This window comes from Muntiacus reevesi, chromosome 1 (assembly GCF_963930625.1).
Source record: "Muntiacus reevesi chromosome 1, mMunRee1.1, whole genome shotgun sequence".
Taxonomy (NCBI): Eukaryota; Metazoa; Chordata; class Mammalia; order Artiodactyla; family Cervidae; genus Muntiacus; species Muntiacus reevesi.
The window spans coordinates 181124562-181146880 of NC_089249.1; the positions used below are offsets into that span (position 1 = coordinate 181124562).

Consider the following 22319-nt stretch of genomic DNA (forward strand, 5'->3'; position numbering starts at 1 on the left):
TATGCACTCAAAGAGAAATATGTGACTATGCTTGTTGGATTTGTTTATGCAAGAGAAGAGGCAAAAATGCATGCTTTCATGTCTACCAAGGAATGCATAGCTCTACTTTTTGGACAGATTTGCCTCGAGGGAACCACTTTGATGGTAAGAGTATGTGGTGAGACCAGAAACCAGAATGCCTGCTGTGAGGATTGTGGAGAGAAAAGGGGTGAGTGCAGTGTGTGAGACCTGATTCTGAGATGATATGGTGTGTTTTGTTTGGAGAGGGAGTTTAGGGAAGTGAATTGAATATAGACTTTCGGTTTTAGGCTTCCTAGCCGTGTGACCTGGGGCAAGTGACTTGAACTCTCTGAGCCTCAGTTTCTTGCCTTTCTGGGTAACTGTGAAAACTTAGTAAGAGAGTGAATGCCAGTGCCATGAGGCAGCCTGGCCTGCAATCCTGCCAGCCTGGTGGCCAGCCTTGGCTAGCAGGCATGCGTCATGCTACAAAGTGGAATGTGGTTGCTCCCAGTGGCTTCGTGTCCACGGGTCCTGCAGGAATTATCCCAGTGGTCCTGTTCCTCATGTGGCTCCTTCGCTGTAGGTGTGGCAGAGTTTTCCCTCCCTTGTGTTGTTTTCTGCAAATAGCTTCCCCCAAGGGGGAAGCACAGGGCTCCTTTCCCCTTCTCTGGGCCTGTAGCCATGTTGGGAGTTCTGTCTCCCCTGTCCTGGATCCTGCCAGAGTGTGAACTCTTTGGGGTAACCGAGGTCTGCTGCACTGGCCTCCTGGCCAGAGCTTGCACAGAGCAGGTGCCAAGTAGGATGCAGGGACCTTGGAGGTGGGGTGAGCTGAATGGACCCTTTGAGGCTTTGAGGCCTCAGAACTTTGTTCCGTGTCTCATCTGAAATCATGCAGGGACTTTGTGTGGAAACTCGGGCAGGTCTGTGTGGCCAGGGAGCTTTTCCAGCCACTCTGGAGAACGGAGCCACATGGGAGGGAGTTCTTGAGAGGCCACCTGGGCCAGGTCGCCAGTCTACGGGGTCTGCTCAGCTCCCGTCTGGACCACCAGATACCGATCCCTCTCTGTTGTCTCTCCTGCCCCTGCAGTCCATGAGCCTCATTGAGATTGGGAACCCCTCTCAGAGTCTGGAGAATGTCTGCCGCTGGGCCTACCTCCAGCAGAAGCCAGACACTGATCACGACGAGTACCATGATCACGCCATATTCCTCACACGGCAGGACTTCGGGCCTTCGGGAATGCAAGGTGAGTCTCGGGACTGCGGGGGCACAGAAAGCAGGGAGGCTGCACATGAGTGCCTGACCCTGCTACATCCCCCTGGCAGCCTTGGCCTGGGATGAGAGGGGTGTCTGGGCGAAGGGGTAAGTGCTGAGAACGGCGTCCAGGTTGAGGGTAAGTGTGAGTCTCCTCCTGGCTCCTTAAAACTACCAGGAACTCTGACATGTGCCCCAGGAAACTGCATCTCTCTGGGGACAGGGAAGATGAAAAGGAGTGAAATGGGCAGAGTCTGGGGCTGGCAGCCCAGGGGCCAGACGAGATCTGAGGCTGGGTTTCTAAGTCACTTCAATTATGCTCCACGCTTTAGCGACCCCATGGACTGTAGCCCACCCAGCTCCTCTGTCTATGGGATTCTCCAGGCAAGAATACTGGAAGCGTTACCGTACCCTCCTCCAGGGATTGATTGAACCTGCATCTCTTGTGTCTCCTTCATTGGCAAGTGGGTTCTTTACCGCTAGCGCCATCTGGGAAGCCCTGGCTTCCTCCAACTTTTGTAAAACAAATTTGAGTAAATTTTCAATCTTTAAAAGATAAGGGACTTTACTTAAAAATTCAAACTATATAAGACTGACAGATCTAAAAGAAAAAATTGACAAGTCTACAATCATAGTGGAAGATCTCACACAGTGAAAGGTATATAAATAAGTGAATTAAGGCCATCAGAGAAGAATATATACTCATGACTCCACTTATTTCAGGTTTGTAAGTGGGCAAAACTGATCCGTGGTGTTAGCAGTCAGGAGAGTGGGCAGGAGGGAGGGAGCTGCTGTTGGAACCGAGGAGAGGCTTCTGCAGTGTGGGGACCATTGCATGTCTTGGTCAGGGGGTGGCGACACAGGTGTGATCATTTGTGCCTCCTGGCTGGTGTTGGTGCCTCCCCACTGTGAGGGGTTCACGCTCCCCTTCAAGCCCGTCTGTGTGGCCAGCTGACCCAGCACTCTGTCGCCGTGTGTCTGGGTGAGAGCTCTAACGGGGGCAGAACTGTTCCATGGGAGATAAATCAACACAACTCTTATATTAAGTGACTTCATTCTTTGTTTAAAAATGTGAAAGGACAGCCAAGAATTACCAGATATTAAAAAAAAGGAAAGGATGAAAAAGATGCACCGAGAAGTAAAGTGAAATTAAAAAGCTAACTCCAGAGGAAACTGATAATTTAGAGAAGGGAAAAGGACATTTTTATAAAGTCATATCTCCAGAATGTTTGAGGAAATATATCTGTAAACCCAGAACAGGCTACAAGGAAGAATCAGGGGAAAACATGGTTTTCATTAAAGATTTGATGGTGTTGACTAAAAAATTAAATGTCCAACCTAAAAGTTATGTGTGTGTGTGTGTGTTTAACTCATCAGAAATGTTTAGCACTTCAGTCCTGGGGGACAGCATCTCAAGTAACCCTGAGAGAACTGAGCTGCTCTGAGGAGGCGAGGGGGGAGCTAGGATATGTAGGAGTTTTGCAACAAAGGGCAGCTGATAGGAACAAAGCTTACTGTTAATTAAAGAAAACCAAGATCTCAAGTTAAGGAATTTAGTGCTTTTCTATGTGTGGGAGGATGCAGGAGTCTGAACTCACTGAAATCATTCCTTTGATATGCATCTCAGCTATCTGGGGCCAGGATCCAGTGTTTTCACACCCTGAGTTTCCTCAGGGCTCACCAGCTCACCATCCATGGTGGCTGCAACTGCTGACGCTGTGGCATCCTTTCTTTACTGATATGGCAGCAATATGCCCTTTCTCAGTGGGTGAAATAGAACATTCAAAAGCTGAAATTAAAAAATCAAGGGCACCCAAAAAGATCAAAATATGAGAGAAAAATTGATGTAGAGGCTCAATCCAGGAAGAACACTGTGTCTACTTAAAAGGATTTCTGGAAAGAAAATAACACCAAAATAAGCTAAGAACAATGAATATAAAGAAAAAATATACATAATGAAAAAAGATACGTTTTCAGATCTTCAGATCCTACATGTTCATGTAATGCTAGTATGGGTGAACGAGAAATACACAGACTGCAGCGCATATTCATATGCAGGCTTTGCATACAAAAGACAAAGAGAAGACCACAAAGGTTTGCCCTGGCTCTGATTCAAGAACAAGCATCTCAAAATCTGCAGAGCAAAAAAATACTTTAAGACACATATTTCCCTGTTTATTAGAAGGGAATTGCCTTCTAATTCCTAGGACCTCTAGGTCCTAGGACATTGCCTAGGACCTCTCCATGGGGTCTCAGACGAGTGAGGCTGAGTGGGGCGACAGTCCGGGCTTCTAACTTTCTGGGTCTTGCTGACTTAAAAAAGTACATGACATGAGAGTTGCAAGTTAAGTTTTATTTGGGGTGAAATGAGGACTATAGCCTGGGAGACAGCATTTCTGATAGCTCTGAGAAATTACTCCAAAGAGGTAGGGGGGAAGGTCAGTACACTTGTGATTTTAGTGAAGAGGGAATACATGCAATCAAGTACGTATTTTTTTTGCAGAAGGTTTCTGCTGGTCTCTTGAGAATTCCTGTTAGTCATGAGGAGCAGACATCACCATGAAGGAATTTAGTACTTTTCTAGTTACAGGGAAATTCAAGAATTGAGCTCATAGAATTGGCCCCTGAAGATAAGCATCTGAAGACCTGTTCTGCCAGTTTTTCCCAGAGCATAGAGTGCCTCATTCCTGATCTCCACCCTGAACTCCTTTCAGGGGGTGTTGAAATTCAGCAGCTACAGCAGCACCTGATTTAGTCCTTGTAGAAGTAGATGGCAAGTGCCCGTGGCAAGTGCTAGTTTGTAGCTGACAGCCTCTGGGATGCCCAGGTCTCTACACAGGGGCCCTGTCTGGGACACAGCTCTGTACACACTTCTGTATCTCACCCAGGGGCAAGTGGCGAGGCCCCGCCGTCTGGATTTCCTCCATCTCGGGCGGGATCATCGTGCCCTCCCATCACTCTCCCTCTCCCCGTGGGCGGGAACGTGGCCCTTCCCCTGGGGGCATCTTAAGACTCCCTGTGATCAGGCTCGGCCCAGTCAGGGGGGATCGTCCTTCGACAGACCAGTCACATCACAGGGCGGCCTTCCCACCTTCCTGCTCAGGCGGTTCGGGCTCCTGCCTCAGCCCTGCCCTCACTCCCTGTCAGACTCCATTCCCTACTTCTTCCTTGGACCACACGCTGTAACTGGGAAGGCAAAACCCACCGTGTCTCCTCACTGTCACCTGTTAATTCAGTGGCCCTCCGGAAGCCCTTGGTGGGTTGAGCGGTGGCTGGAGGGTCTGTGGCTTCTCATGGCAGGGGTTAGCCTGCTGCAGCTGTCCTTCCCCCTCTGATCCCCATTCTCCACCTCTGGGGGTGCCTTGCCCAGGACAGACCCCTGGACTGCTCAGCAGGACTGTGGTTCTGGATCTCCCCAGTAAGGGTGCAGGGCTCCCAGGCCAAGGGCTCCGAGAGCCTCATCGTCTGTGCCTGGTCTGCCTCCCAGGCTACAATGGTCAGTGTCCTCTGCGCATGGCAACACCGCTGTTGGCGGTCCTTGCCTGACTGCCCCTGAACTGCTTGGGACCACCCTCCCTGCAGCCATCTGTGCACTATGGAGAAGGGTCCAGCTGAGGCCTCAGAGGCCCCAGAGAAGGCCCCGAGGGAGACGGGGAAGATCCCGAGGGAGTGGGCTCCGGGTGTGGTGCCAGGCACCAGGGCCAGAGTGCCTACAGCTCAGGAAGCAACCTGCAGCCTCGGGGATCAAAAGGCCACTCAGCCAAGTGGGGAAGGAAAGTGGGAGGTGGCCTGAAAGAGAACAGTGGGCAGGAGGCTACCAAAGTGGCAGAAAGTCTTGGCAGATAAGACCTGGACGCGGGGAACTGAGAAGGCCGCGGGGTGGCTGCTGATCGGCAAGGCTGAGGCCCGCTCCCCCGGGGAGACCGTGCCAGCCTCGAGAGCAGTCAGCTGTGCTCGTTTGCCTGGTGATGCCAGGGGAAGTTGGGGCCTGGGTCCCTGATGTGGGGAGGGCTCTGAGCCCCCTTTGTCTCTCCCAGGCTATGCTCCTGTCACTGGGATGTGCCACCCCGTCCGCAGCTGCACCCTGAACCACGAGGACGGCTTCTCCTCCGCATTCGTGGTGGCCCACGAGACTGGCCATGTGTAAGTGGCCTCAGCAGGCCCTGCTGTCTGAGGCAGGTCGGGGCTCGAGGGGCCCTGCTTCTCCGCTGTGCCCTGAGAGGGACACACCCTGGATGACAAGCCCCCTGGATGTGACGTCCTGACCCCGTGCTGCATTGGGCAGGCAGCAGGCCCACTTTCCACCGAGGGCCAGGCAGGAGCCGGGGGCTTCCCGCCCATTATGCCATCGAAGCACTTGGGCAGGAGGGTCTTCCCACCCAATTCTGTAGATGAGAGTGCGAGGGAGCCTCCCCTGGGAACAGAGAGCTGGCGCTCGGGTGTGCGTGCTGCTGGGTGTGTAGGGGGGCAGTGGGTGCCTCCCCCTCCACGGCTATCTCATGCCACAGCGTTGGGGACCAGACCCCGCAGGGGCTGCCGCTGGATGCTGCCCCCTCAAGGCACCCCGGCTCTAAAATCCAGCTGGGAGAAAGCAGGTACCACCTGGCTCAGGGCCGACCAGGCCAGCTAAGGGCGAGGGGAGTGAGCTCAGGGAGGTTGGGGTCCGCTCCCAGTGTCTGGAGGGGGTGGGGCTGACAGGTGAGTGTGGCCAGGTGAGGGTCCAGTGAGGCTGTCTTGGCTCTGCTCACAGGCTAGGCATGGAGCACGACGGGCAGGGCAACCGCTGCGGTGACGAGGTGCGGCTGGGCAGCATCATGGCGCCCCTGGTGCAGGCAGCCTTCCATCGCTTCCACTGGTCCCGCTGCAGCCAGCAGGAGCTGAGCCGCTACCTGCAGTGAGTACCACCCTGTGCCCTGAGGAGGGACCTGGAGTGCTGGACTCGGCTCTAGGAGGGCGCCTGTAGCCCCAAGTGCAAAGGCGGAGGGAGGGGGACAGCAGTGCTGGTTGGGGGATCCCATTGTTGGGGGCCAAGTTTTGGATGGAAGTGGTTGCAACCACTGCACCTTTAATGGATGCCTAGGGCCCAGCCCAGCCAGATCCTGCCTGACCATGCCGAGGAAAAGAGGTGCAACGGGAAACTAAAGCAACACGGCCTTAGGGCTGGGGTGTGCAAGCAGGCCCACCCCGAGGCTCCGTGAGGGCCTCACGTGCCGCCTGGTCTGGACAGCCCGGTGCTGCTGAAGGCAGCTCGTGGTGCCCCCGTGTCCCCTCACAGCTCCTATGACTGCCTGCGGGATGACCCCTTCACCCACGACTGGCCGGCGCTGCCCCAGCTCCCGGGGCTGCACTACTCCATGAACGAGCAGTGCCGCTTCGACTTTGGCCTTGGTTACATGATGTGTACCGCGGTGAGTGTCGGAGCCCGGGACGCCTGCAAGGGCTGAGCGGGAGCTCAGCCCAGACCTGCCTGGTCTCCTGGGAGGTGGCTGGTGTCGGGGAGGCTCCCCGGGACAGGGTGGAGCAGCCCTCCAAACATCAGGTTCTCCCCACACCTACTGCTGTATATCCAGTGGGTGCCCGGCGCTCTCCTGGCTGGTCCAGACTTGGCCTTGGGAGGGATTCAGGCAGTGGAGTGTTCAGCCGGGGAACAGTGGGTGCTTATGGGATGCCTGCTTGGGCCAGAGGAATGCCAATCAGCCTTCATGCCAAGCACACTGGTGCTCGGCCAGCTCCATGGGGTGTAGCCACCAAGGTCTGCAGGCTCGGGAGGCCCAGCAGCCCCCGGGGACGTGAGGCGCTGTCCCCGCGTCATGTGCAGTCATGAAGCATGAGGTGCGCCCGAAGTCCTCGCAGCACCAGAGCCGCACAGAGCTCAGGGCAGCACTCAGGCCTGTCCTGGTGGCCGTGTGAGAGGACCTAGGTGCCGGGGCAACGCTGGAGGGCCCTGCAGTGGAGGCGGCGCCAGGGCAACGCTGGGGGCCCTGCGGTGGGGGGCGGCCTGCCAGCTGTCGCTGATCTCTTCCAGTTCCGGACCTTCGACCCGTGCAAACAGCTGTGGTGCAGCCACCCTGACAACCCCTACTTCTGCAAGACGAAGAAGGGGCCGCCCCTGGATGGGACCATGTGTGCGCCTGGCAAGGTGAGTCAGGGCAGAGGGCAGACACGGATGTGCACCGCTCTCCAGGGCAGATCCTGCAGGGCACCTGGGGTGGGACCAGGCGTCATCTCAGGGGACCCCTGCCTCCTTCCTAGTAACCCCACTCTCCACACTCCAGAGCTCCTGCCTTCTGAGCCTCTCATACACTCTTCCTTCTGTTGGAGGGAACCTGATGTCTCAGAGCTCCTCAAGGTACTTCAAGCCCCATTGTGGGAATCCTCTCCTCTGAGGACCAGTTTTGGGGTTCTGGAAGCCTTCCATATCCCCCTGCACACTGTGGGTGCCCATCGCCTCACCTCGACACCAGCGTTAGCCAACATTCTGGCGGCCCTGGGATCCTCAGGCTCAGCGTCAGGCTTGGCCTTTTTGTCCCCTAGCACACTGCTGTTTGGTCCCTGCTGGGCACACTTGTCCCTAGAGGAAGCTGGACGGCCACCTACCAGTGCCTGCCTGCTACCCCAGGCCCGCTTCCCACTTACCGTGGAAGCAGCAAGACAAAGGGCTTCTCCTTCCAGCCCAGATTCTGGGCCTGATTCTCATTCTTGTTGTTCAGCTATCTACTCTTTGTGACCCCATGGACTGCAACACACCAGGCTTCCCTGTCCTTCGCCATCTGCCTGAGTTTGCTCATGTCCATTGAGTCAGTGATGCCATCCAACCATCTCATCCTCTGTCATCCCCTTTTCCTCCTGCCCTCAATCTTTCCCAGCATCAGAGTTCTTTCCACTGAGTTGGCTCTTTGCATCAGGTGGTCAAAGTATTGGAGCTTCAGTTTCACCATCAGTCCTTCCAGTGAATATTTAGGGTTGATTTCCTTTAGGATTGAGTGGTTTCATCTCCTTGCTGTCCAAGGGACTCTCAAGGATCTTCTCCAGTGCCACAAGTTAAAAGCATCAGTTCTTCGGTGCTCAGCTTTCTTTATAGTCCAGCTCTCAACGTCCATACATGTCTACTGGAAAAGCCATAGCCTTGACTAGACGGACCTTTGCCAGCAAAGTGATGTCTCTGCTTTGTCTCTTTTGATGTCTCAAATGTCTCTGATAAACTGTCTAGATTGGTCATAGCTTTTCTTCCAAGGAGCAAGCATCTTTTAATTTTATGGCTGCACTTACCATCTACAGTGGTTTTGGAGCCCAAGAAAATAAAATTGTCACTGTTTCCACTTTTTCCCCTTCTGTTTGACATGAAGTGATGGGACCAGATGCTATGATCTTGGTTTTTCACACTCCCACTCCTTATGCAGATGAGCCCATGAGAGTTCAGCCCAGGGAAGACAGCAGAGACAGCAGGATCCTGTGAGGTCTGGGAGAGGATGCCAATGTCCCCCAGTGTCAGGCCTAGGAAGACACCCAAACCACCTGGGCCTGAGGTTTCTGCACTGCAGGTTCTAAATTCTGCCTTATTTTAGTCGCTGGCAGAGCTTGTTAGAGATATGGATTTCTAGGTCCATCCTGAAGATTTTGTTTTGGGATAAGGTTTGAGAATTATTTTGTTTGGTTCTTTATTTGTAAAATTCTGTTAAAATTCACATAATATAAAATTCATCACTTAAATCACTCTCAATGGCTTTCAGGATATTGACAGTGTCGTGCAACCATTACCACTCTAGTTTCCAGAACTTCTCATCACCCCAGAAAGAGACCTCATGAACCAGTGACTCCCCGTTATTGCCCTCTCTCCAGCTCCTGGAAACCACTAACCTGCTTTCTCTGTCTATGGAGCTGCCTGTTTTGGAGTTTCCTATAAGTGGAATGGCATAATATGTGTCTTTGGTGTCTGACTTTTTTCACTTAGCATAACTTCAAGGATTGCTGTCACAGATATCAGGGCTTCATTTCATTATTATGGCCAAAAAACATTGCACTATATGGATAGACCACATTTGTTTACCACTTGGTGGACATATGGGCCTTTTCTACCTTTTGGTGTCTGTGAATAGTCCTACTAATGAACATTCATGCGTACGTTTTTGTTAGAACACTTGAGAATTGGTGTTTTTAAGAGGCATCCAGGTGATTTAGCTGTGCCCGTAGACTAGACGTTGCCAGTGGGATGTTGTTAGTAATACTCCAGGGACCTAATAATGCCAGAACTGACCTCATAGCCTTCTTCTCCACAGGACCTCAATGGAGGCTCCAAAACTTTCGCCATAACCCCGATGGGGAGCTCAGTAAATGCTGAACTGGAGAGTGAGACTAGCTTGGCATGGATCCGTACTGCAGTCTGCCCCTCCGAGCCCAGCCCGGGACTGGAGAGGAGCAGTGGGAGCAGACACTGCGTGGTGTGCTGTCCAGGGTGGGGGCAGTGGTGTGGTAGGCCTTCCCCACAGGAATACTGCACTGCAAAATGTGGGCCAGAGAGTGCTTGATCACCAGCTTACTGGCCCACTTCCCCTCGGCGGGGATGCTGAGGAAGCGGGCAGGTGTGGCCAAAGCACCTTTTCTCACGGAAAGTACTGGCCCGTAATGACTCTTCACTGTTTTTGCTGGTAGGACCCTCAGTTTATTTAGCGCAGTGGCACTGATTTAGGGGCGCTCGGGCTTGGCTCAGCCTGTCCCGGTTCACGAGGAGCATAGGGAGAGAGCTGACCTGGGTCAGGGGTTCCTGGTGTGTGGGGTGGGGGAGGAGGGGCAAAGTGGAGGAGGGGGCCGCTCCCAGGGCTCTGTCAGAATCCTCTGCCCCTGTGAGTTTATATGTTTTAGAGTCTTACTTATGGTGGTGTAATCTTATACCTGGAAAGCATTCATCCTTTATCTCCCCCTTTCCTCTAAGAATAGCCACCAGGCCCAGGAGAGAAGGTAGTGAGAAGGGAGCAGGGTAACGTCTCGGCAGGCTGGAGAAGCAGCAGGTCACCTGGGGAAGCAGGGCTGTGCCAGGCTCAGCTGTCCCTCGCTGCCCCCCGCCCCAAGACCCCGGGCAGGGTGCCACACAGCCGTCAGGCTCTCCCTGGTCTCCTCACTGTCCACAGTGGGTCATCGCAAGCATACCTTCCTCTCCTGCACCTGCCACTTCCCAGAGACAGAGCAGTGTGTCTTTACTCCATCCACAGAGATGACCTGGAAAGAGGGATTGAACCTACAGCTGAGCCCTCTGCATCCTTTGCACCCAGTTTCATGGCTTGTTCCTCTCTGCCTGGCTTGCACACTGTGGAGTGGAGTGGGAAGGTTGCAGAGCCCATGCATTGGTGAGGTCCCGTGGAGAGGATGGGCAGTGAGCAGTGAGGGCCTGTGGGCACATAGCCTTCTTACAGAATCAGGAGTTCTGAGCAGGCACGTTTGGCTGAGAGGGGAGAGGTGAGCTTGTTGTTCTTGGAAGAGATGTGTGCAGTGAACCTGAGGATTAGGCTGGTTAGTCACCTCAGCTTCACATCCATCCATCCATCCATCCATCCATGTGTCAGGCTTGCTCTGCTTCCATCAGGTGTCACTGTCTCTGACAGTTGGCCACGAATGGACAAGGCAGCAATGATGTGATGGTGAGCAAGGGGGTGGGGAGGGGCCTGGAGGGAGCAGAGAGAGGCTTTCTGGTCAGTGGAGTTCAGCCAAAGCCCAAAGAGTGGAGAGAAATGGGACCAGTGCTCCAAGTGGGGGGATCTCCTTGGGTGGGAGCATGTGGAAGATGGCTGGGGAGGGCAGTTGAAAAGAGCACGGTATTTTAAAATGTGATGTACTAAGAGAAAAGTTGAAGTGTGGTAAGGCTGACAAATCAAGAGAGTTGTCACTGAAAAGATAGCTCCTCAAAAATCCCAGGGAAGTTTGGGGGCAGGAGTGGTCAGTCTCACAGGGAAGCTCCAGGATCAGTTGGAGGGCAGGGCAGGGGGCGGGGGGTGGGGGCAGGAGCTGCTGTTTCTACAGAAAGAAATGCCACAGCAAGGACAGCAGGGTTAGGATGGGCTGGTGGGAATCATTTCAGTGGGCTTTGGGGCATCGGGGCTGCCCCTAGTTGTCTGGTACCTGACTGGGCTTGGAGTGATTAGGATGGGGGATGGTGGCCTGGAATTTAGGAGCTCTGATGAAGGAGGGGGCTGTGCGGGGTATGTGTGCTCTGAATTGATTAGTTTGCACTTGAAAATTACCCTTGTGGATGAGTTGTTCACTATCTCTAGGAGCTGGTTAACCCTAGGAGTGGGGAGTCCCTCCAGGGTCAGCAAGATCCAGAGGTCAAAGCATCGGAATCCAGAAAACAAAAGACATAGTTGACACCATGGCTCCCCAGGAGACTGGAGTGATGGCGGGGGAGAGGCAGGGACTGTTTGAACTGATGATGACTCTTCCTGAACCCGAGTCATGTCCTGCCCTGTCCAGGGTGCTGGAGTCTTGGCTGAGATCTGTACCCTGTGGCCACACAGGGATGCCCTGCATCCCATGGAGGCAAGGTCAGTCCAGGCACAGAGGGTCCCCCCAGGTGCCTCTACTCCGCAGGCTGGGTTAGTGGGCTCGCCCTCCTTGCCCAAGCCAGGGTGCAGATCCAGCTGGGCCAGGATCCTGCATCCAAGTGTCCTGGCAGAAAAGAGTCCTTCATGTCTCACATTCACCTGCAATGTCTTCTGGACAACACTCACCCTAAGTTTTCATGAATTCAGAAGGCCTGTTTCAGAAGCATGTGCCGCGGTGCTTATCCAAGTGCAGAGGCCCTGTGATGCCCATGTTTTGCTGCACAGTGGAGGAGTGGCAGCAGGCATAACGATAGGGATCGCCCAGGGTCTGGGCCTGGGAGCTTAAGCCCTCCCTCCCTCCTCGTGTGACCTTGAGCCATCCTGTCCCCCCTTGGGCGAGTCACCTAAGTGTCCAACTCAATTATCTTCACATCCCAGGCTCCTGGCACATGGCACCAGCTCAGGACATGCTGGTGGGTGGAGAACAGAAACCCAGGACCACAGTGGTTCAGAAATGCTAAATGTGCACTTCCTGAAAAGAACAGTCTGCCTTTCAGGCTTTCAGACCAACCTGGCAGTGTTCCTGGCCCTGCTAAAGTGCTCTCCATGGTCCTTATCCTGAGAGGCAGGTCAGGCTTGATCACTCATGACGTGTGGCTTTGTGCTTTTAAAGGTTTAAGCCCCTCTACTGGATGAAATATTTATAAGCATTTAAGCACATGTTTATAAAACATTTTAATACTACTAAACATGTTTTCTTCACACTAACACTGAGGCATCAGAGTTTAAAACTGTTTGTTTGGTTTGCTTGTACTCTTTTAAGTGCTCACGTCATCCAGGAAGAAATAAACCAAAATATTAGAGGGACAGCTTCTAGGTTGTGGAATTCAGGATGCTTTTTCTGTCTTTCTGCCTTGTTTCCCTATTTCCTATAATGCATATGTGTTGCCTCTCGGCATTTGGACCCAAGTCTGTGGAGGAGGTGGTCCATCACACCATGGGCCTGCGGCATGTCCTGAGTTGTCCCATGCCCAGCCCCCCATTTACAAACTGAAGACCGGTTAGTCCCATGGGGACAGGGAGACCACCACGTGGCCCCCTCCGTTCCCCTGGTCCTTGGTCCCTGTGGCCACCAGTGATTCAGAGGCTGGGCCCCATCACAATTTCAGAGGTGCCAGGACCCTTCCCACCCTCGTTGTCCTAGTCAAGTGGGGCAGAAATACCTGAGACTAGGGTGACGTAAACCGCAGGCATTTATTCCTTACAGGTCTGGAGGCTGGAAATCTGAGAGCATGGTCTTATGTTTTCACTGACTGTGATCAATTAGGACCACTTCTGCTTTTACTCCTCCTTCCCCTTTGATACACCTCCCCTGCTGGCTGACATTAAAGCAGTCACAAGTGTTTTGTGGCTTTGGCTAAGGAGAAAGTAGATTTGGGGTACATTTATTGGCTTATTTATATGGTTTGGGGATTTCCCAGGTGGCGCTAGGGGTAAAGAACATGCCTGACAATTCAGGAGGAGTAAAAGATGTGGGTTCAATCCCTGGGTTGGGAAGATCTCCTGGAGGAGGGCATGGCAACCCACTCCAGTGTTCTTGCCTAGAGAATCCCATCAACAAAGGAGCCTGGAGGCTCCAGTCCATGGGGTCACAAAGAGTCGGGAACGCCTGAAGTGACTGAGCATGCATGCATATGGCTTCTAGTGCCTTATGTGTACAGCTAGGTTGTTGATTCTGTCCAGGTATAGTTTTAGCTTCTAGAAATATTCTTACTGCCTCTGTACCAACTCACCCAAGGTCATTGAAGAATATGTGCTGTGTTCAGCACAGCCTTCTCAAGTGATTGGAGACAAGGGCTCTCAATTGTACTAGAGGTGGTGATGACTTCTGTGTTTGCAATAGTCTGTTTCCTTTTGGGGTTTGTCTTGTAGTTGGGACTACTAACACAGATCCAATGTGGATAATTCTTTGAAAATGCTAAGTTTAACAAGATGATTTGCTTCTTGAAAAACTGCCCAGACCTCCAAACATACCTATTACAAAGCATAACGGGCATTAAAAATAATTTTCAAACACCAGGAGAGAAACTTGAATGCAGACAGGATGCGAAAAGTTTGCTCAAAATGTTGATAAAGCTGTTACCAATTAAACTGCTATTTTGAAAATTTTGGCTTACAATAAAGTAAGGGAGAGATGAAGGACTTCTGATTTCAGTGAGTTCAGTCACTCAGTCGTGTCTGACTCTTTGCAACCCCATGGACTGCAGCACGCCAGGCCTCCCTATCCATCACCAGCTCCTGGAGCTTGCTCAAACTCACGTCCATCAAGTCACCAGCTCCTGGAGCTTGCTCAAACTCACGTCCATCAAGTTGGTGATGCCATCCAACCTCCTCATTCTCTGTCGTCCTCTTCTCCTCCTACCTTCTATCTTTCCCAGCATCAGGGTCTTTTCCAATGAGTCAGTTCTTCACATCAGGTGGACAAAGTATCCGAGCTTCAGCTTCAGCATCAGTTCTTCCAATGAATATATAGGACTTATTTTCTTTAGAATTGACTGGCTTGGTCTCCTTGCAGTCCAAGGGACTCTCAAGAGTCTTCTCCAATACCACAGTTCAAAAGCATCATTTCTTCAGTGCTCAGCTTTCTTTATGGTCCAACTCTCACATCCATACATGACCACTGGAAAAACCATAGCTCTGACTAGTCGGACCTTTGTGGGTAAAGTAATGTCTCTGCTTTTTAATATGCTAAGTTTGTCATAGCTTTTCTTCCAAGGAGCAAGCATCTTTTCATTTCATGGCTACAGTCACCACCTGCAGTGATTTTGGAGCCCAAGAAACTAAAGTCTGTCACTGTTTCCACTGTTTCTCCACCTATTTGCCATGAAGTGATGGAACTGGATGCCATGATCTTTGTTTTTTGAATGTTGAGTTTTAAGCCAGCTTTTTCACTCTCCTCTTTCACTTTCATCAAGAGGCTCTTTAATTCTTCTTCGCTTTCTGCCATAAGGGTAGTGTCATCTGCATATCTAAGGTTATTGATATTTCTCACAGCAATCTTGATTCCAGTTTGTGCTTCATCCAGCCCAGCATTTTGCAAGATGTACTCTGCATTTGAGTTAAATAAGCAGGGTGACTATATACAGCCTTGACATACTCCTTTCCCAATTTGGAACCAATCTGTTGTTCCATGTCTGGTTCTAACTGTTGCTTCTTGACCTGCATACAGATTTCTCAGGAGGCAGGTAAGGTGATCTGGCATTCCTATCTCTTTAAGAATTTTCCACAGTTTGTTGTGATCACACAGTCAAAGACTTTAGCATAGTCAATGAAGAAGAAGTAGATGTTTTTCTGGAATTCTCTTGCTTTTTCTGTGATCTAATGGATGTTGGTAATTTGACCTCTGGTTTTTCTGCCTTTTCTAAATCCAGCTTGAAAAATAGCTTGGAATAGCTAGCTTGAAGCCTAGCTTGGAAAATGTTGAGATGAGGGCAATTGTACAGTAGTTCGATATGTATTAATATAACTTCTTTTATCATTTTAAATTTATTTATTAAATAAAACTCAGGGTAAAATCCATGGAAAATAAATAAAAGTTTAAAATGAGTGAGGAAATCAATAGAAATAAGTCTGACTTCAAAAATTCAATTATAACCAAAAAGTTTCAGATCAGACTGAAGCAGTCATTCATTAGGGGGAAGAGATAAATATCCAAGAGAGGTAAGTGACAGACAGGCTTTTGAAGTGTTTGACAATGCAATTAATGAAGAGGAGTGAATCTGATGAACACACTGGAAAAGCATTTAAACTTCTTTCTGATTTTGACATGAAATCTTGACAACATCAAAGACAATGTAAAGCTCAGAATATTGCCTCTACTCTAAAAATGTTGACAGCAACAGTTACTGAGTTGCTAATCCAAAAAGCGTTTTAAATCAGTCTCCGACCAAGAAGACATCAGACACCCTGGAATCCACATCCAGAAGCATACCAGATAGCAGTTTCTCCAAATTTGGTCATCTAAATATTCGTATAGCATCACCAATAACTTCCCTAAATTACTGAAATTTAAAAAATATTTCTCTCAACATGCTAGAGCAAGTGTTGGCAAGCTACAGCACACACACCAATTCTACCTGCCTCCTGTTTTATTTTCCCGTAGCGGTTTTACAAAGATGTGACTCACATTTAAATTCCCTCATTTGAAGTGTACAATTCAGTGGTTTTCACTGTATTCCTGGAGTTGTACAACCATCCCAGCATGATTAACCCCCTCCTCCTCAATCCTGGGCAATCTGTGTCTCCTTAGAATTGCCTCTTCCTAATATTTCATATAAATGGCATTGTACAATATGTGGCCTTTTTTGACTGGCTTCATTCAATTAGCATGTTTCCAAGGTTCATCCATGTTATTCCCTTTGTTAGTACTTTATTTCTTTTTATTGCTCGATTATAATCTGCTGTATAGATATACTGTTTTTTTATCTATCAGTTTATCAGTTGATGGACATTGAGCTGTTAACTACTTTTCAGTTATTATAAGAAATGCTGCTGCAAACATTTGTGTACTAGTTATTCCATGGATGCATCATTTTTCTTGAATATGTGTCTAGGAGTAGAATTGTTGGTTCTTGTGGTAACTGTAACATTTTGAGAAACTGCTAAACTAATTCCCAAAGCAGCTGTACCTTTTTACATTCCTACTAACAATTTCTCTACATCCACACCAAAACTTATTACCTGTGTTTTTATTATAACCATCCCAGTGAATGTGAAGTGTTATCTCATTGCGGCTTTGAGCACGTTTTCATGAGCTTAATGACAACTTGTATGTATCTTTTTTGGACAAATGTCTATTCATTATCATCTTTGCTTATTTTTAGTTGAGTTATCTTTTTATTATCAAGTTATAATCATTCTTTATTCATTCTGTCATTCTATATTCTGGATACAAATCCCTTATCAGATTGCTCAGATAAATGGCTTGCAAATATTTTCTCCTATTATTGTCTTTTCACTTTAATGTTAGTATTATTTGATGCATAAAAGTTTTTAATTTTGGTGAAGTCTAATGTAGATATTTTTTCTTTTGCCATTTGTGTTTTGGCATTGTAACTAAGAAACCACTGCCTTTAGATGAAGAAGGTGTACTCCTGTTCTTTCATTTGGATCTATGATCCACTGTCAGTTAGTGTTTGTGTAAGGTGTGAGGAAGGAGTCCAACGTTGTTCTTTTGCATGTGAATATCCATTTGTCTCAGCACCATCTGCTGAAGGGGCTATTTTTTCCAATGAATCATTTAGTACCTTTGCTGAAGATCAGTTGATCATATGTAAAAGCTCCTTTCTGGACTGCGTTCTGTTCCATTAATAATTTTGTTTCTTTATGCCAGAGCCACCCTGTCTTGTTTATTTTAGTTTTGTGGTAAACTTTGAAACAGGTAAGTCTGAGTCCTTTCACTTTGTTTTTTCAAGGTTGTTTTGGCTATTCCTCATCCTTTGACTTGAATTTTTAAGAGTTTCTCAGTTTCTGCAAAATTCTAGCGTTAAGTGTCACATTGAGTCACAGATCAATATGGGGAATACAGGCCTTCCTCGATTTATTACACTTTGCTTTATTGCGCTTTGCAGACATTACTTTCTTTTTTTTTTTAAACAAACTGAAGGTTTGTGGCTACCCTGTGTTTTGCTGAAAGTTTTCACTTTCTTCTCAGGTTCAAAGGGTTTGCTAACAAAATAAGCCACTTGTTAATACAAAAAAATGATACAAATATTTATTAGAGAATTATCTAGCTTACTTTCAGTATGCTAACATTAAAAGAAAAGAGAACTAGAAAGAGCAGAAGATACATCACCAAATTGGGTGTGGCCAACACCCAGACCTACTCAGTGCTGGGAAGTCCCGGGTCACAGCGCGCATCTGGAGCCCCAGCTGGGAAAGGTCCCAGGCCGCACCTCTGCTGTGTGGGTGAGGCTTCACAGGCTGCAGTCAGGGGTTCCCGCTTACAATCCCAGGGTGGAGGCAGACTGATATCATCATCCATCTGAGGCCACAGTGCAAGCCTGGTTTCATGTTAATGCGGTTTGTTTTGTCTTGTAAAACTTGGAATGTTGTTACGCCTGGAACTTGGCCGGCCAGGCCCCCTTCAGGGGCTCAACAATCTCAGGATTGCTCCCCGATCTGACCTGAGGTGCTACAAGTCTTGAACTCACAGCAGGCGGTCACTCCCAGTCACCCCCAGTCAGGGCACGTCCAGACAGGTTAGACGCAAGGTCAGAGGCCTGCTCGGCTTTGTCGCTGAAGCCTAGACGAGACTGTTCACTTAATTTCCCTAACACCCTGCATTATCAGTTCATGGTTAGCATTTTTGAGCAATGAAATATTCTAAAGTATGATATGTACGTTGTTTTCTTAAGACATAATGTCCACTTAGTAACTCACAGTATAGTGTAAACATAGCTTTTACATGCGCTGGGAAACCAAAAAAACTCATATGGCCCTCCTTACTTTGATATTTGCTTAACTGCGGTAGTCTGAAACTGAACCAGCAGTGTCTCTGAGTATGACTGTGCTCCCATATTAAACTCTGGTCCATGAACATGGGATGTCTTTCCATTTACTTAGATCTTTGATCATTGCTCTTTCAACAAGTTTTTGTAGTTTTCAGTGTACTAATGTCGCATTTTTTTCCTTCAGTTTATCTGTAAAATTTTTTTGTCATTTTTTGATGTTATTGTAATAGAATTGTTTTCTTTTTTTTTAAACTCAAAATGCTTCTAATTTCTTTTTTTATTTTTTAATTGAAGCATAGCTGAATTACAATGTTATGTTACTTACTGTCATGCAGTAAAGTGACTGTTATTTATTTATATAAATTTTCATATTTATATAAATATTTATAAATTTTATAACAAATATTGTAATTATATGAATATTTTATATTCTTTTCCATTATGGTTTACCACAGGATATTGAATACAGTTCCCTGTGCTATGTAGTAGGACTGTGTTGTTTATCCACTCTGTATATACCAGTTTGCATCTGCTAACTCCAAACTCCTAATCCAGCCCTCTCACACCTTCCTCCCCCTATACAACCACCAATCTATTCTCAATGTCTCTGATAGAATTGTTTTCTTAATTTCATTTCAGTTTGTTCATTGCTAGTCTATAGAAATACAATAGATTTTTGTATATTGATCTTGAATCCTGCAATCTCAACTGAACTTTTAAAACTTGGTTTTTAGTGGTTTTCAATAGCTTTTAGTGGTTTCCACAGGATTTTCTTCCCTCATAGCTCAGTTGGTAAAGAATCTGCCTGCAATGCAGGAGACCATGGTTGGCTTCCTGGGTCAGGAAATATCTGCTGAAGAAGGGATAGGCTACCCATCCGCCTGCAATGTGGGAGACCTGGGTTGGATCCCTGAGTTGGGAAGATCCCCTGGAGAAGGGAAAGGCTACCCATTCTAGTATTCTGGCCTGGAGAATTTCATGGACTGTGTAATCCATGGGTCACAAAGAGTCAGACATGGCTGAGTGACTTTCACTTTCATAGGATTTTCTACATAGAAGATCATTTCATCTGCAAATAGAGATAGTTTTACTTCTTCCTTTCCAGGCTGGATGCCCTTCCCTTCTTTTTCTTGCCTAATTGTTCTAGCTAGAACTTTCAGTAGAGTGTTGACTAGAGGTGGTGTTGGCAGACACCCTTTTCTTTCTTCAGGTTAGGGGGAAACCATTCATTCTTTCACCATTAAGCATGGTGTTAGGTGGGGTATTTCATTGATGTCCTTTATCAACTTAGGAACTTCTAGTCTTGTCTTTTGAGTGCTTTTTTCAGGAAAGGATGTTGGATTTTGCCAATTTTAGTTTTTGAGTCTTAAGGTGACCATATTGTTTTTCCTTTATTCTTTTCAGATGCTAAACCTTGCATTCCTCAGGTAAATTTCACTTGGTAATGATATGTATATCTTTTACTATGATATCTTTTACTATGCAGTTGGATTTGGTTTGCTAAAATTTTATTGAGGAATTTAAAGTCTATTTTTATGAGAGTTATTGTTCTTTAGTCTTTATCTTATAATATCTTTGTCTGATTTTGGTATCAAGATAATATTAGCCTCATAGAATGAACTGGGAAAAATCTCTTCCATTTTTTGGAAGAGTTTGTGAAGAATTGGTATTAATTTTTCTTTAAATGTTTGGTAGAATTCATCAGTGAAGTAATTGGGCCTTCAGCTATTTTTTGTGAGAAATTTAAAATCACTAATTCAATCTCTTTACTTGTTACAGGTCTATTGAAATTTTTAGGTCTTATTAAATCAGCTTTGGTAGTCTGTGTCTTTCTAGAAATTTGCCCATCTTCAGAACTTTCTGTTTTTTTTTAATGTGGATTTCAATTATTCTCTGTTGTCACTTGTTTTCAGCCTGAATAATCCCTTTTAGTATTTCTTTTTTATAACTGTATTGAAGTATAGTTGATTTACAATGTTGTATTAGTTTCAGGTGTATACCATGGTGATTCAGTTATACATATACATATATTCATTCTTTCTGTTTCTTTTCCCATATAGGTTACTACAGAATATTGAGTAGAGTTCCCTGTGCTATACAATAGGTCCTTGTTGATTATCTATTTTATATATAATAGTGTGTGTATGTTAATCCTAAACTCCTAATTTAGTATTTGCTCTATGGCAGGTCTGCTAGCAGCAAATTATCCCAGATTTTGTTTATCTAAGAATATTTTTATTTCACTTTCATTGTTGAGAGATAGTTTTGTTATATATGATTCTTGGTGGACACCATTACCTCTGACCGCCATTATTTCTGATTAAAAGTCAGCTGTTAATCTTATTGGGCTTCCAATGAGTCATTTTTCTTTTCCTTCTTTTGACATTTTTGCTTTGTCTTTCAACAACTTTGACTATAATGTGGGAGTGAATCTCTTTGCATTTATCTTGTTTAAATTTCTTAGATGTTTACATTAATGTTTGTAATCAAATTATGGAAGTTTTCAACCATTATTTCTTTGAATATTTTCTACTCCTTTCTCTGTGTCCTCTCCTTTTGGCACTTTTACTATGCACATTTCAGTGAACTTATGGTCTTCCATATGTCTCAGAGGCTCTGTTCATTTTTCTTTATTTCTCCCCTCTCTGCTCTTCAGATTGTGTAATTTCTGTTGATCTTTATTGAAGTTCATGGAGTCTTCTTCCAGCTCAGATCTATTACTGAGACCTCTAGTGAATTTTTCATTTGTTTTTGTACTTTTAAGCTACAGAATTTATTTTGTTTTCTTTTTCATTTTTAGTTTCTATTACTTTATTGATGCTATTTGACATTGTTCTTATGTTCCCCTTTAGTTCTTTGGATTTAGTTTCCTTTTGTTTTTTGAATGTATTTATAATAGCTGGTTAGAAATTTTTGGCTACTAAGTCTAGAATCTGGGCCTCCTCAAAGGTAATTTCCATTGCCTGCTTACTTTCCTGTGTACGGATTACATTTCTTTTCATGTGTCAGCAATTTTTGTTGAAACTAGACATTTTAGATAATGCATTGAAGAAGCTCTGGATTTTGGTTATTGACCCCCAGACCTTGTGCTGTTGTTTGCTGGTTTACCTGTTTATTTGTTTAGTGACCTGGCTGCACTGTTTTAATAAATTTTATTTGCCCTGCAGCATGCAGTTGCTGGTATTGCCCCTCAGAGAGCGTAGCCTTGGGCATAGGCATAGTCACGGGCCACACAGCTCCACCCCCACCACCAGAACAGTGGGATTAGCCAGGTTCTCTTTGTCTCTTTCTCTGGTTGTACTGCTAAGCTCTAGCTATTCTGCCTCTTGGTATCACACCCAGCTTTCACCAGCTGCTAGCTGATTGCTGTATTATTTTTGACAATGCTTTGGCATACGAGTTGTCCACAGCCTGACCCAGTTAAATTCTGGACCCTTCACAGGGGCAGGGTGTTACCAGTATTTGAAGTTTGCTCAGGCTTCTGGTGGCTCTAATGGTAAAGATTCCGGCTGTAATGTGGGAGACCTGGGTTCAGTCACTGGGTTGGGAAGATCCCCTGGAGGAGGGCATGGCAACCCACTCCAGCAGTCTTGCCTGGAGAATCCCCATGGACAGAGGAGCCTGGCTACAGTCCTGGGGTTGCAAAGAGTCAGACATGACGAGTGACTAAACACAGCACAGTACACATCCCAGAAGTACTCTTAGCCATCTTCCCCTGGTTCTCTCTGTTACACTTTGGTTGGTTTACTGTTTTGCTTGTTGCTTACTAGAATCACGGAGCTACTGGTCTCCTCTTAATTGCTCACTACCAAGATTTCCATCGCTTTTGACAATGCCCTTAGGCATGACCTTCCTCTTGCTCTGTTCCAAATAAAGTTGGTCCTCTTAGGGTGAGCTATGGGGCTCTTAGTTCTACCTCTCCTTCTGGGAAGACCACTGCAGCACTGCCCTGGAACTAGGAGCAGGGTTTTCCACTTCCAGAGTGACACTCTTGGTGTACAGATAGGTCAGTGAATAGGGATA

General features: G+C 47.3%; 1 protein-coding gene across 1 annotated transcript in view; it reads left to right on the plus strand.

The window, feature by feature from the left end:
• Nucleotides 1–22319, plus strand: part of ADAMTS2 (ADAM metallopeptidase with thrombospondin type 1 motif 2) — a 254371-nt gene that overhangs the window by 198399 nt on the left and 33653 nt on the right. Inside the window, exons 6-10 of the mRNA XM_065917308.1 lie at nucleotides 1088–1244; nucleotides 5290–5395; nucleotides 6003–6146; nucleotides 6528–6660; nucleotides 7278–7391. Of these exons, the coding sequence (XP_065773380.1) occupies nucleotides 1088–1244; nucleotides 5290–5395; nucleotides 6003–6146; nucleotides 6528–6660; nucleotides 7278–7391 (654 nt within the window). The remainder of the gene's footprint in view (nucleotides 1–1087; nucleotides 1245–5289; nucleotides 5396–6002; nucleotides 6147–6527; nucleotides 6661–7277; nucleotides 7392–22319) is intronic.